This window comes from Budorcas taxicolor, chromosome 9 (genome assembly GCF_023091745.1).
Source record: "Budorcas taxicolor isolate Tak-1 chromosome 9, Takin1.1, whole genome shotgun sequence".
Lineage (NCBI taxonomy): Eukaryota > Metazoa > Chordata > Mammalia > Artiodactyla > Bovidae > Budorcas > Budorcas taxicolor.
In genome coordinates, this window is record NC_068918.1 from 84,971,154 (window position 1) to 84,984,976 (window position 13,823).

The following is a 13,823-nucleotide window of genomic DNA, read 5'->3' on the forward strand; positions in this document are numbered from 1 at the left end:
GGGCAAGGTCTAGGAGGTTCTCTTTAGAACTGGAAATAGAATCTCCTTTCAAAAAAACCTAATAGATTGATCTATCCATTGCATAAGTGTTTATCAAGCTAGTGATTCACATAGGTGCTTGTGACTCAGTAATAAACAAAAATCAAGATCCTTCTTCTTTACTTTGAGAGTTTGTTCAGGCACTTGACAGGACTCATGACATCTATCTCACCATCTAGCTTTCTTCTCTTTTTCTTCCTCCCCCTCTTCTCTTTCCACTCCCCCAGCTCGCTGTCTTAATAGGCAAACTCCAGGGACCCTGCAAGATTAGGAAGGATGTATGCTGAGTCTTAACACCACTCAGAACTAATCACTACTGTAGCTATTGATTGAGTGGCCTGAAACTGACAGGCTTCTGTTTTCTGAGCCAGGTAGCATGGCCAGCCAATTATTTCTGGAACTAGCTATCAGGAAAAGGGCACTGGCTTCTGGATAGTCAGCTGAGTGAGGAAGGCTGCCCATCAGCTATAACTGGCTCTGCTGGAGGATGGAGCCAGCCAGCCCAGCACAGTGACGCAGAGCTGCATGCACTTGGGCAAGGGCATTGAACCATTTGCCAGACCACAGGGTGTGGCCACTGGGAGAATTAACCACGGTCCAGGAATTTGAAGCACTTTCCACTGTTGCCATGGTACATGGTTTGAAAGGGAGCCTGGCAAGGGAAGCTAGTTTGAAAACTTGGGGTCACTCAGATGGGTAATAAATGGTGGGTTGTATTTTAAAATAATATGAATAATAATACCTGTCACTTACTGAGCCTCTGCTGTGTTCAGGCACTAAGCTGTATGATTTACAAAGCATGCTCACATTTACTTTTATGAGGTAGACTCAGTAGTCATCCACCTTTTTCAGAGAAGGAAATTAAGGCTTGACTATTAACTTGCTGAAGTGTCCTAACCATAAGTGGTGAGGCCAGAACTTGAATCTGCAGTGACAGTGGAGATGGACAGAGCGGATGTATTTGGCAGATATTTAGGTGATAGAAATAATGGTGCTTTCTGGCCCATTAGGCTATCAGCCGTCAATTGTTCTTGCCTTGAATAGCGGTCCTCTTTTTGCCACAAATGATTACTTGAACATACTCTGAACGAGGAGCCAAACCATCACATTTATTAAACTGTTTTCCCAAAGTAAAAGTAAATGGATTCTGAATGAAGATGTTTTCTTATTCATTAAAAAACCTGTACTATTTCGTTCCAGTTCTGTGCCAGTCACCTGGCTTGGTCCAGAGGAGACAGATGCAAAGAGAATGTGTTTGTTTAAAGCCTCAGTGCTCACAGTCTGGGGGAAGACAGTCACCCCCACAAATAATGATAAAACTGTGACAGCTGCTCTCTGTCAGCTAACATGCAGCATAGAAAAGTATCTTTTTTTTCTGGAAGGCCAGGGAATGCCATGGAAGCAGCAGTAGGAGGAGCCAGGAAGGACAGCACGTCAGTCTCATGGTGGTAAATGACCCTCTAGGCACTCAGTATTACAGAGGACACAGTCTAGCAGTCTGTTTTCAATCTGTGCCTCTCAAGCATGGGTTTTTTAGTTGAAAATATATATATAAAATATCAGAGATCATTGCACATAATCAGGGTAGAAACTTTTTTATGAAGTATACAGTGTATGTGTGAATACTGAATGTTAATATATAGACATATATGTATACTCATATATACACATTGAATCTTGGCAGAAGATATATTTCTTTACTATGGATTGTGGTTAAAAAAAAATACTTGAAAGTGGTTTCAGTGAATTAACCTCTGTGAGCTTCACTGTCTTCATAGCTGTTTTGAAATAGTCCATTGCCAGGAAAATGAGAGATGGTCCGTAAATATTTGTTAAGTAGATGAATATTTGTTAAGTAGATGAATGTATGAAGAAGGCAAGTTAGGTAAAAGCGTGAGTGATCGAATCAGAGTGGGTGCTCCATGATGACCATGTAGACATGATGGGTCTGGAGAAATAGGTCACATTTGAAGAGACTTGACTGCTGGACTGTTCAGCTTCATTCTGTTAAGCAATGGAGTCAGTGGCTAGTTTTTGAACAAACACTTGAATATCCCTGGAGAGATGAGAAAGGATGAAATCCATGGCATAAAGTGGAGGTCCTGCCTTGGATGCTAGGAAGAGATTTCCTTCTGAAAGGAGGAAAATCCGTAAAGGTAGGACATGGATGTTGGGGTACATAGGTGAGAGCAGGCTGTCTTAAGGGTGGCTCTGCCTTTTCCTGTGGTCTCTTTACATTTAGCAGCAGGGCTAGCAGAAGGCTTCAAGAAAGGGATTGGAAATGTTAACCTAACTATAGACAAAGTGAAAGTGAAGTCGCTCAGTCATGTCTGACTCTTTGCGACCCCATGGACTGTAGCCTACCAGGCTCCTCCGTCCATGGTATTTTCCAGGCAAGAGTACTGGAGTGGGTTGCCGTTTCCTTCTCCAGGGGATCTTCCCAACCCAGGGATAGAACCCAGGTCTCCTGCATTGCAGGCAGACGCTTTACCATCTGAGCCACCAGAGCAGCCCATAGTCAAGACCAGAGCAAATAGAAGGGTGTCCAGTGACCACTGGGATTCAGCTAAATGCAGACTTTGGCTTCCAGGAATGAACATTGCGGCATCCACTTCGCTAGTCAGACCTATTCTTAGTCTTATTCAGATCTAGTTAGATTTACCTCCATCCTACCTTCAGCTAAGGGCTCAACGTAAACAGGACTTCTTCAGGGAGACCTCCCTTGTCCCCGGTCCAAATTGGCTTCCCCAATGCACGAGACCCAGGTTTGATCCCTGAGTCAGGAAGATCCCCTGGGGAAGGAAATGGCAACCCACTCCAGTACTCTCGCCTGGAAAATTCCATGGATGGAGGAGCCTGGTAGGCTACAGTCCATGGGGTCACAAAGAGTCAGACATGACTGAGCAACTTCACTTCCCTTCCTATACATTCAGAGTACCTGTACTTCTATTTCCTTTTGCTCATACTTACTCTTAGTTGTTTGTTGGTGGCTGTCTCTGCCATTAGAATGTGAAGTCCATGGGGCAGAGCCTGAGTGCTCACTGTTTACATCCCAGCACCTAGCATGCTGCCCAGAACCTGTCTCAGTTATTTTGTGATTTTATCATTTTTCCCTGTTGATAAGTTTTATTGTCTACTCAACTAAATTGTAATTCTTCAAAGACAAAGATCACATCTTTTACTGAAAAAAAAAAAAAAGGCTGTTTTTTCTTAACTCCATTTCCATGAATGCCCAGAGTAAAATTGGGGCATGCTAGTAGAGGATTTCTATGTCATTATTGTGGGTTGAGTTACCAATGTGATACCTTAGATCAGAACGCACGCAGTGAATGGCTTGTAGCATCACTAAAAAGGCAACAGTAATACCTTTGTATGGCATTCTCATGGTGTTTTTCAGTTTAGAAAAGTACAGCCACATATGTTTTTCTTATTTGATTCTCAGAATGGTCTTGTAAGCCAGGATAGGAAATGCAGTCACTGTTTTATACAATAGAACCTGTGGTCCACACAGTGGATAATAGAGGCAGCCTCTATAATCCACATCTGATTCTGAACAGATGGCATGCATGCATGTGTGTGTTTCCTATTACTGCAGTACCTTTCCTCTCAGAATAGAGCTTCCACTTTGTCAAGGTTGACTGTACACGTGTTTGTGGTCACATATACATATAATGAAGGATTCAAAAATAGTAAATCCACTTATATAAACCTTCTATACATATACTTTATGGATGAAATGTGTAAACCATATTTTCATACAAAGTTTCTAAGATTTCCAAATAAGTTCTTTTATATAATGTGAATAATAATTATCTAAATTAGTACTTTTTTCCAAAGTTTGATTTTTCCATGTTAGATTATTTACTAGTTCCATAATACACCTAGTAGTTCAACAAGCTTTTATACTATGGGAAATTCACTTTATACTGCCTAAATTTTCCTTACTAGTTAGTTTGGTTTTCTAAACTCAGATGGTTAATAACTAGAAAAATTACACAACTTTTTTATTTTTTAAAAAAAGGCTTCATTCTTTTAACCGTCAGTTTTTCTATTCATAAACTGTGCTACAACCTGCCATTTTATAATAACTTTCTAAAGGAAGCAAAATATAATCAAACATGTCACCATAAATAGAAAATTCTTGGTTGAAATTTATTTTTTGGAAACATTTTAACATTTATTTCATTCAAAATAAAGGTTAAAATGAAACAAAATGAAGACTGTCCCTCAAATAAATACGCATGCAAATTACAAACCTGAATTAGATTTTTTAAAAAAGTTTAAGCCGTAATCATGGAGAACTAGAAGTGTCTCTACAAATATTGTATGTCTTCCCTCTCTGCATTTAACAGGTGAGGAAACGGAGGCAGAAAGGCTAGGTTAATTACTGTATTCTGCACAGCAAACGTGGAAGGCCCACGACTGATGTCCTAGTCCTTGCTGTCGTACCATGCCGCCTCTCTTGCTTTTCTTTTTTGAGCATATAATAATAGTAACAGGTAGTAATTATTGAAAGCTCACTGTGTATGTGTGCCAGGCACTGTTGTAAGTTTTTTGCATGTATCATCTCATTTAATCCCCACAGCAACCTTATGAGAGAGATAACAATCTATTTTATAGATGAGGAAACAAGTAATGGACATGCAGATCTCTATATGCAGGATGAAAAGTAGAAATACTTCTTTTTTTATTAACTTCTGCCTTCTAATTTTTTATTAGTTCGTTTAGATTGTGACTATTATTCAATAACCTTTTAAAAATACAGTTATATACATAATGGAGGCTTCCCTGGTGGTTCAGCAGTAAAGAATCCACCCGTCTGCCAATGCAGGAGATGAGGTTCAATCCCTGGGTTGGGAAAATCCCCTGGCGAAGGAAATGGCAACCCACTCCAGTATTCTTGCCTGGGAGATCCCACGGGCTGAGGAGTATGGCAGACTACAGTCCATAGGGTCACAATGAGTTGGGTTGCAACTAAACAACAACAATCCATAGTGGAAGTCGTTTTTAGCAGGATTGGTGCTGGCCTCTAATCGTGACGATATATTATGTATCACTTTTCCTACCTCCTCACTAGTCTTCTAACCTGTAGCCTTACTTTCCCTCAGTCCTTTCTTCATGCTACATATTATGGTGGAATTAGCTCTTGAAAATGCAAGTCAGATCACATTGTTTTCCTGCCAAGACTGTGTACGGCCTTTGCCAGCGTTAATCAGACCAGATTTTCATAGGATTGCAGATGGAAAAGTTTTGGTGAACCACGCAGCTATTTGGTAATAACAGCTAAATATGCAAGATGAAATACTTCCTAGTCATGACATAGAGTGGCCAACAGAAAATGGACTAATGATATAAATAGTTCTAGAAAAAGAGTTGAAACTGCTGTAAAATAAAATGTTCAACTTTACTCATGATAAAGGAAATGCATAGTCTAACACAAACAAATTATAAAATATCCCTGAAAGGATACATTAAAAAACCACTTGCCTTTGGCCAGGGAGACTAAGTGGTAGGAGACAGGAGTGTATATTTTTTTAACCTTTTGGAATTTGTAGACAGTTACACGAGTATTGGAGTAATGTGGATCCCACATACTTAAAAAACGAAGAAATAAAAACTACCTTCTTCATGCTGGTTGGAAACTGCACCTGAATATGTGGAGTGTTCAGAAGTTAAAATATACTCATAGCGATTTATAAACCAGAAAATTATCATCATCATCTCTTACTTTTGTGTATCACATTTCAGATTACAGGACATTTTCATGTGCCATTTCGGTTATCTTACAGCAACCTCATCCACATTTTAAGATGAGGAAGCTGAGCCTCAGGTAAATTTATGATTCACCTAAGGTCACACTGCTAGTTTTGATCAGTTCACACCCTGCAGCGTATTTACATAAATATGTCTACCCTACTAGATTCTGAGCTATTGACACAAGCAAAACTATAATCTAGGCCTTCTGTTCCCAGTTAGCTGCCATTCGATGATTATAGCTCAGAAAAGTCAAGGAAATTATGTCACCTCCTTTCATTGTCTTGGGAATTGCATGGAAAGGGATGAGTCTAACCAAAAAATAAGATTTCAGAAACCTCTTGTAAGTAGTGCCGTTGTAAAAGCATACAGAGAAAAGAATGGAATTTTTTTCTCTCTGTATTTTCATTTTAACTTCCATGAAAGGAGGTGGATTCCATACGCCATAGAACCTTGTCTCCAAGTTGTAGAATTTGATGTTGTTACATATTCCATTTGGATTAACTTTAACATTTCACCTCTTTAGGAGCCTTTTCACAAACTTACTTTCTGCAAAATTCCAGTGATGAGTGAGATGACTCAACTGCATCATGGGATCATATTTTTACGGACTGAATTAAGAGTCAGAAATGATTAAATAACTTGCCAGATAAGAATTCTTAGAAGTCATTTGAACAAACCTTAAGCTTATAGTAAGCGTCTGAGAGGCAGCAATAACTTAAGGATGTGCTATATTACACATGTTCTAAATCCTTCAGCATGGACACTTCTTGGTTGAAGTTAAATTTAATGCTAAAAAAAGGACACATATTATTTTCCTTAAATAATGAAGAAGAAAACAGTCATTCTCCAAAGAGAGGAAGGAAGAAAAACTTATACAATCTGTATGGAATTCAGACACATTTTTTTATTAAATAGGAGTCTGTATGAAACTCTTGAGAATTTTATAGTAAGGCTTAGATAAATATTTCATGTTACATCTGAAGATGCAATCATTTATAGTAATTTTAGCACTCTGATTTCTGTTTGTTTTCAGATTTGAAAAAGCAAACATTTTCTATGATGATTTATATCTGGGAGCTGCCAATTGAGCCCAATTTAACAAGCCTTATCTTTATAAATAAATGAAATAGGATAATAAGGAACAGCTCTACTTACTTGTATTTTATGTCTCTCTCTTTAGACAGAAGCAGTGTTAGAAGATTTTTTTTTTCTTACTGAAATATAAACCATGGCCTTTGTAAACGCCTTACTCTATAACCCTCTAAATATAAGCTGATCTTGGATGCAGGCACCGTCTTTCCCTCTGGCTGCCTCAGGAGACTCTCTGGAAGCTACTGCTCTTGGTTCTCCCGAGCAGATGGAACCCACCCCACTCCTCGCTTGCCACTGTTCTAGAGCCTTCAGCTGACAAGCGGGGACTCTCACCAGCTCTAACCCCTAGGTTCTGGGAGTTGTTTTGCAAACTGCCCTTTGTTAGTTTGCTGGTTTGATAATTTATCTTTTTCTTAGATACACATTTTGACATGGGATATTCTATGTCTAAACATGTATTCATGTATTCATTCTATGTATAATACTTGCTAATGTTTGGCCAAACTACTGATGGATGGGGACATACCTTGACTATAGTCTTTCTCAGTTGAAAGATGGATTTTCTTTACCATTGGCCAGCTATCTGCTCAGCACCTACCACGTGGTACTCAGTGCTCTGGGTACAAGAGGAATTTAAAATTCGTTCATTCAGTACATAGTTTTTGCACCTACATGTGCAAACGTCCAACTGGGCCCAGAGGGTGCAGCAGTGGTCACATAACATGATCCCTGCCTTCCTGGGGCTTATGTTCTCATGGGGAAGAGAGAGGTTAAGTGAGTCAGAAATAGAGTAAGCTGATTACAGGTTAGGAAAATTGCCATGAGAAAAAGAGGCGCCATCAGGGAAGGCAGACCTGGAGGATGGGAAGGAACCAGCAGTAGTAGAAGGTTCTTGCGAGAGGGGACCGGAGAGAGAGGCTCTATCATGGGAAAGAGCTTGACATTATCTTCTGGGAAGCATGAGAAGGCCGTGGATTTCAGCGTAGTGAGGAGGAGAGAAAACTATAGGAAGTGGGGTTAGAATGAAAAAAGCAACCTCAGACCACACAAGGTCCCAGAGACTATAGTCAAATGCTGGCATTTTACTTCGGATCCAATGATCCTGGGGGCAGGGGTGTTAGGCAGAGAAGATACGCTCTAATTTCCTTTTTATTCCAGAAAACCTGGCAGCTTTGTGAAAGTGAACCAAAAGACACAAAACATGGGATAGGCTGAGAGGGGTGAGCCAGACCATGACAGGGTGTAGGGGGAAAGAGGAGCTTTTATAGACGTGGAAATGGAGAAGAGAAGTGACCCGAGATGCATTTCTGAAGCAGAGGCGACAGACGTGCTGATGGCTCCATCACACCTTAGGACATGGAGTGGGAGGAAGGATTACAGGGCTTGTGGTGGGGACACGATGGGCAGAACTTTGCAGGAGGAAGTCAGAGTGTATTTGGAGTAGCAGAGTACATTTCAGACCCTCCACCTGCGTGCAGTACCCCCTAGGCAACAGTGTGAGTCAGGTGGTAAGTCTCAGCACTACAGGAGTCAAGGTGAGCAGTTGTGGCTCCAGGAGGTCAGAGGGAAAAAGAGAGTTCTATGTAGAGGAGAGCTGGGTGCTGTCCTGGGCTTGAGAGAAGGCTGGGGTGTTTGAATGGCAACATGCAGCCCTAAGATTCAAAACTGAGCCAAGGCTCTGAGGGATGCACACAGCATGTCCAGCCTGGCAAGAATGGATGTTAGGAGAGGTTAAGGTTACTTGCCTGTTATCCCTCTTCTCCTTTCCCTAGTTGAAGTGTTAAATCCATAGGGTTCCTAGGAACCCTAATGAGAGACTCGGGTAGCCCCCTGGGCCCTATCACATCTTCCACACTGGGTTGAGATGTCTTTCAGTGTTGTGTAGGGGAATCCCACAGCCCCTATCTTCTCCCATCCACCTTGCACACAATTCCATGTCCACTTTCGTCACCTGTATTTATATATTTCCATTTATTTCTCGCTTAGCTTTTATGGCAGGCACGCAAAGAAACCCTCAGATGTCTCAATATGGACCTCAGCAGACAGGACCATCCATGTCGCCTCATCCTTCTCCTGGAGGCCAGATGCACCCTGGAATCAGTAGCTTTCAGCAGAGTAACTCAAGTGGAACTTACGGTCCACAGATGAGCCAGTATGGACCACAAGGTAAAGAAAAATTTCTCCAGAATGCACTCAGTAGGTTGTAGAAATTTTGTTACTATGCGAGTCCTTTCAAGACCTCAAGTGTTACAAACATCTCTTAAGATCCCATTGTTACCTGACAGATCTGTGAGGTTAATGCAAGCCACAGCCTTTTGGTTTCCCATAGTGATGGGAAGAATAATTATAGCAACTATTCATTAAGCATTCATGCATCAGACACTCTGGTAAGTGCTCTTCATACATGTGTTATTAATAATGAAGGAGTGAACCCTTGTTTCTGTGATGTAGCTGTAAATGCTTGTTGAGAAAGCAGCACAGGCCTTGACCTGAAAAAGTTTGATTCAAAACTTAGGTTATTCTGTTGAGTCCTGATTCTGCCCCTCCCTCTCTGTAATTACCTTTGTAACAATGTGCTCACTACTCAGAAGGATTGCATCCTATTACTTTTCCTCCTAATCGGTCCCCAAAGTGCTCTCTCAGGTAAATAATAGTTCTAATTTTCACAGTCATTGCCAGTTTTACTCTTAGAAGACAGGACAAAGTCTGAAATGGACATGTCTTTCAAAAAGGAAGGTAAGGCACGAGTAGAAAAACAAGTGGAACCATGCCCAAAATGCCCCATTTACATTCTGCCTTCCTGGACAGTGATGTCTGTTTTGTCTTACATGTGCAGAATCCTTTCAGCAAGGTTTTTAACCTGATACATATTTTTTTCTAAGTCACTTCTAGCAATAAGGCATTTGAATTTAGCACCTTCTTTATATTTTGTTTATTTAAATTAGACAATGGATAATTTAGAGAGAATGAGCTAATCTGGCACAATTCCCAGAGTTTCCTCACTTCTGAAAATACCAAGAATGTTCCAAGTGAAGGCAATGCCCTCTAGGAAACTAGCACAGTGTTCACCATGCCTCCACAGCCAAACCAGGTCCCCTGACTCACTAAAGCCGTAATGTTTCTCCCATCCAAGCACTAGCCAGCCCGACCCTGCTTAGCTTCTGAGATCGGACGCGTTCAGGGTGGTATGGCCACAGACAAGCCTTAATACTTCTGAGAGTGTCCATCTGGAACACGTGCTGTGCTGATGCCCTTCGAGCCTCTCCTGCCGTAGAAGTACCTGCAAGGCCAGAGGATTCTTTGAGGAGGCAGCCAGGTGCCGTCTCAGCTTTTTACCTGGTATTTCTCAGGAAAGCTTTCCTTACCTCACAGTTTGAAAATTCTCTTATTTTCTGAAGATCTCTTTCTGGAGGATTTTAGCACCCTCAGTACTATCAGTGGAGCACCGTCACCTCACCTGTTGCTCTGTTATTTTGTATTCCAGCTATTTGCGTTGTTGGGAAACTGTATTAGAACATGCAAAACAAATGTTTCCCATGGCCCTTTCTGCCTCTGTCCATGATCATGTAGTGAGAGTGATATAAACGTGGGTTTGACTTGATTCCCTTCATGTCATGTCATCAGTAGATTTCTATGCTATTAATTCCTGTAAAAGCTCTAGGAATTCAAGGTCCCGGTTGACAGACAGAATCTGCCAATTCCCCATCAGCCAAGGTAGTTGTGACATGTAGCAGTTTGTTGCTGAGCTAAGGCAGGACGTGTCACTCAGCTGTGAGAGTGCCTGCTTGCCCTCTGTGCCACTCAGTGGGTATCTTCAAAACTGGGGGGACTTTGACTATCTGGAAAAGACGAGAACTTTAGTGAAAATTGGGAAAGCAGCTTATAAGTTGTGACACGCAAAGAAAATGTGAACTTTTACTCAGAATGTAGCTGGAGACAAGGCCAGGGCCTTATTCTCCGAGTTAGGGGAGGCTAGGGCCTGGGACTTAGCCACTGCCACTCCAAGGGTTTCATTATATAATCTTGAAAACTGGCCACTCTACTCTGAAATACTCTTGCAATCTCACCCTCTGCTGCTCTCAAATAAGGAAAGGTGGGAAGGCAGAGCCTTGGACTATCTGATGAGTCTTATGTGAATGGCTAATAAAGCGCTCAAACTTTAGGAGTTAGCTAATAACACAGAAGGTAATTTCCATAAAATGGGTTTATCCTCTGAATAAAACCCTCAGTTTTCTGGAATCGTTGAATAGTAAGATTCTTGATTTAATAGCACTGCTCCTGTGAGAGTTCTCACCCTACCTTGTATGCCTTTGGAAAATTGCTTACTCTCTGGGGTTTACTTTTCCTATAGAAAATGAGAAAATTAGATTGTGTTTCCTTGGAAGTTGCTTCTAATTCTAATGTTCTGAGTCTAAATTTTGCTTCGACTCCAGGACCTTTTTACATTAATGTGGCCCACTGGATCCACTGCATAACAGTTTGGATATAGTCAAGAAGGTTGTTGTTTTGGAATTTTTTGAGGTATGAATACTGAGAGTAGGTTGGACAGTTTAAACTAAGGCCGACAGTTTCCGCACATGGCGTGCTCCAACTTTGCGCCCTCAGCAGTGTTCTCCTTCCAGGTGGCATCTCCGGCATATTCTGCGCCCGCACCCCCACCCCCCAGGCTTCTTGACTGGCTCCCAAAGCATGGACTGAAAATCCATTTTCCGGTGCTCTTGGTTCAAATCAGAATTATTTGCTTTCCTCCTTGTATTCCCCCTGTCCTCACTGAACAAATGACAGGAAATGACAATTATAACTTGTATTATGCAATTCAAGAAATATTCTTACCTTTACCTTTCTCTCTTGATTGATCCTTTTAAAGAGAGACCCAAATGAAGTACTTTTTTTTCTTTCTCTTAATTAACTACTCCAATTATTAGTAGAATATTCAGTTTCCATCTTTGTTACAGGTTTTGATGTCTGGAAAGAATCACTTGTGCAGAGATCCACAGAGTCGTTTGTCATATCTTCTCTGTTTCTAGCTAGATGGTTTTCTTCTGCGTTAATGTGTTTAAGAGATCTCGGGGGAAGATACTTTACAGTCTCTTTTCGCTAAACCTTTTTGTTGTCAGGAATAGCTTCTTCCAAATTATTAGCAACAGCAGCCAACATTTATGAAACACTACTGAGTCCTGGACTTGGTGTTTTTCATATATTAACTCATTTAACCCTCACAACATGCCATGTTATATAGGTACCACTATTACTCCACTTGATAGACGAAGAAACTGAGGCATGCACCTCATAAACACCTTTGCCCAGGGTACACAGTGGTCATGCTGGGATTCAAATTCAGGTATACTTTCCCATTTGTCTTCATTAACAGGAAACCTGTAATGTCATCCCATTTTGCAAATGAGCAGGTTAAGTAATTTATCCACAGTCCCACAGCTGGTCAGTGCAGAGCCAGGGTTCAAACCGAGAAAGACTTCAGAGGCCACTTACAGAGTGCCTGCTATGTCATTTCCCATGACTTAGATACACTCCTTCCTGCTGGTTCCTTCAGTGAGCCTCTGGAGAGACAGAAGACAGACTATGAGCCTTCAAGGAGCTTTGGGGAATATAGGCTTGAGATACCCCAAAAATACTAGAGATTAAGAAAAAGATTCCTATTAAGAGGAAATTTTTTTAATGTATATTAATACTATAAATTATTAAATATACAGATGGGATGAAGCCAGTCTAAATGTGTAAAAATGTTTAATTGCAGTGTATTTTATGAAATAGTGCTTTTCTACCTTCAAGCAGGCACATATAAAATAACTCACCTTACAAAGTGTTTGCGAGTAGAGAGGGCCAGAGAGACTTGGCTCTAATAAATAAAAAGGAATTCTTTAATTGCTATGTTAATTAGTAATAAATGAATTTGTATGTGGAAAAGGGAGCCGAAATCCATTTCATCTTCATAGCCTTTCTATTTCCTAAGGACAGACACTTTCTGGTTCATATGTTCTCTAGAACAGTGTCTGTCACAGACTGTTCACAGATATTTTTTGCATATTTGTCACTAATTGCAAAAAGTGAGGTCCTAGCCTTAGTTGTGCAGGGAATTAGGAGTATTTTCTTGGGCAACTGATAGGAGTTCTGAGCCGCGATTTCCCCCAGGTGTCACTCCCTGTGTGAGTGTCTGGGGCCCCCATGTACAGCTGTAGACATTGCACACGGACTCAGCCTTGGTTTTATGCCTGAATTTGTATAGTCGTCTTAGGAAGCAGGGAGCTTATAAGAAGATGAGTCTGACTAGCCTTTATTCCTAAAGTACTTTGTCAGAGGGGCTTTTCAGAAGGGTTTAGAGTGCTTCCCTCTAAAATAAATCAGATGCCAGCGGAATTCTTCCTTCTCCGTCATTCATTAAAAGTCAGCAATGGCAAACTTTAAATGATACCTAGTTGAAATGAATGCAGCTCCAAGATAGTGAATTGCAGATTAATAATCTTACAAGTGTTTCAATTCAAGAGGAACAACGTATAAATGTCAACCAGTTGGCAGCCCACCAGCTACTCCAGAGAGCCTTCTAGGCCATGGCAGCCTTGGGGTCACCATGACCCACAATTTTAGTCCCCACTCTTGCTCTTAAATTAAGCTGAATTCAGCCTCTCTTCTACAGAAGTGAGGTGTGTCTGTGGCATGGATTCATTTTTCCCCCCACCCCGTGGACAGTGCTGCTAATTGGAGATCTTGTTCTTTGGCTTTCCGGAGGCTGGTTTGTGTGCAGGTCAGTCCGGCATCAGTTTCACTCATTTCTCTCCTTTAACAGGTTGCAATGCTCTTGATCTGTTTGCTTCATCCTGTTATATTAACTTGATTTTTTCGTTAAATGGACAGTGCTAGGGATAAGTATTAATTCCATAGTCTGTAAGGCTTTGTTCGAAAATTTCTAAATCTTTATC

The 13,823-nt window shown here is 41.0% G+C and overlaps 1 protein-coding gene across 1 annotated transcript in view; it reads left to right on the plus strand.

The window, feature by feature from the left end:
* ARID1B (AT-rich interaction domain 1B) overlaps nt 1–13,823 on the plus strand; it is a 424,182-nt gene that overhangs the window by 339,294 nt on the left and 71,065 nt on the right. The window contains exon 7 of the mRNA XM_052645664.1: nt 8,875–9,054. Coding sequence (XP_052501624.1) covers nt 8,875–9,054 — 180 coding nt within the window. The remainder of the gene's footprint in view (nt 1–8,874; nt 9,055–13,823) is intronic.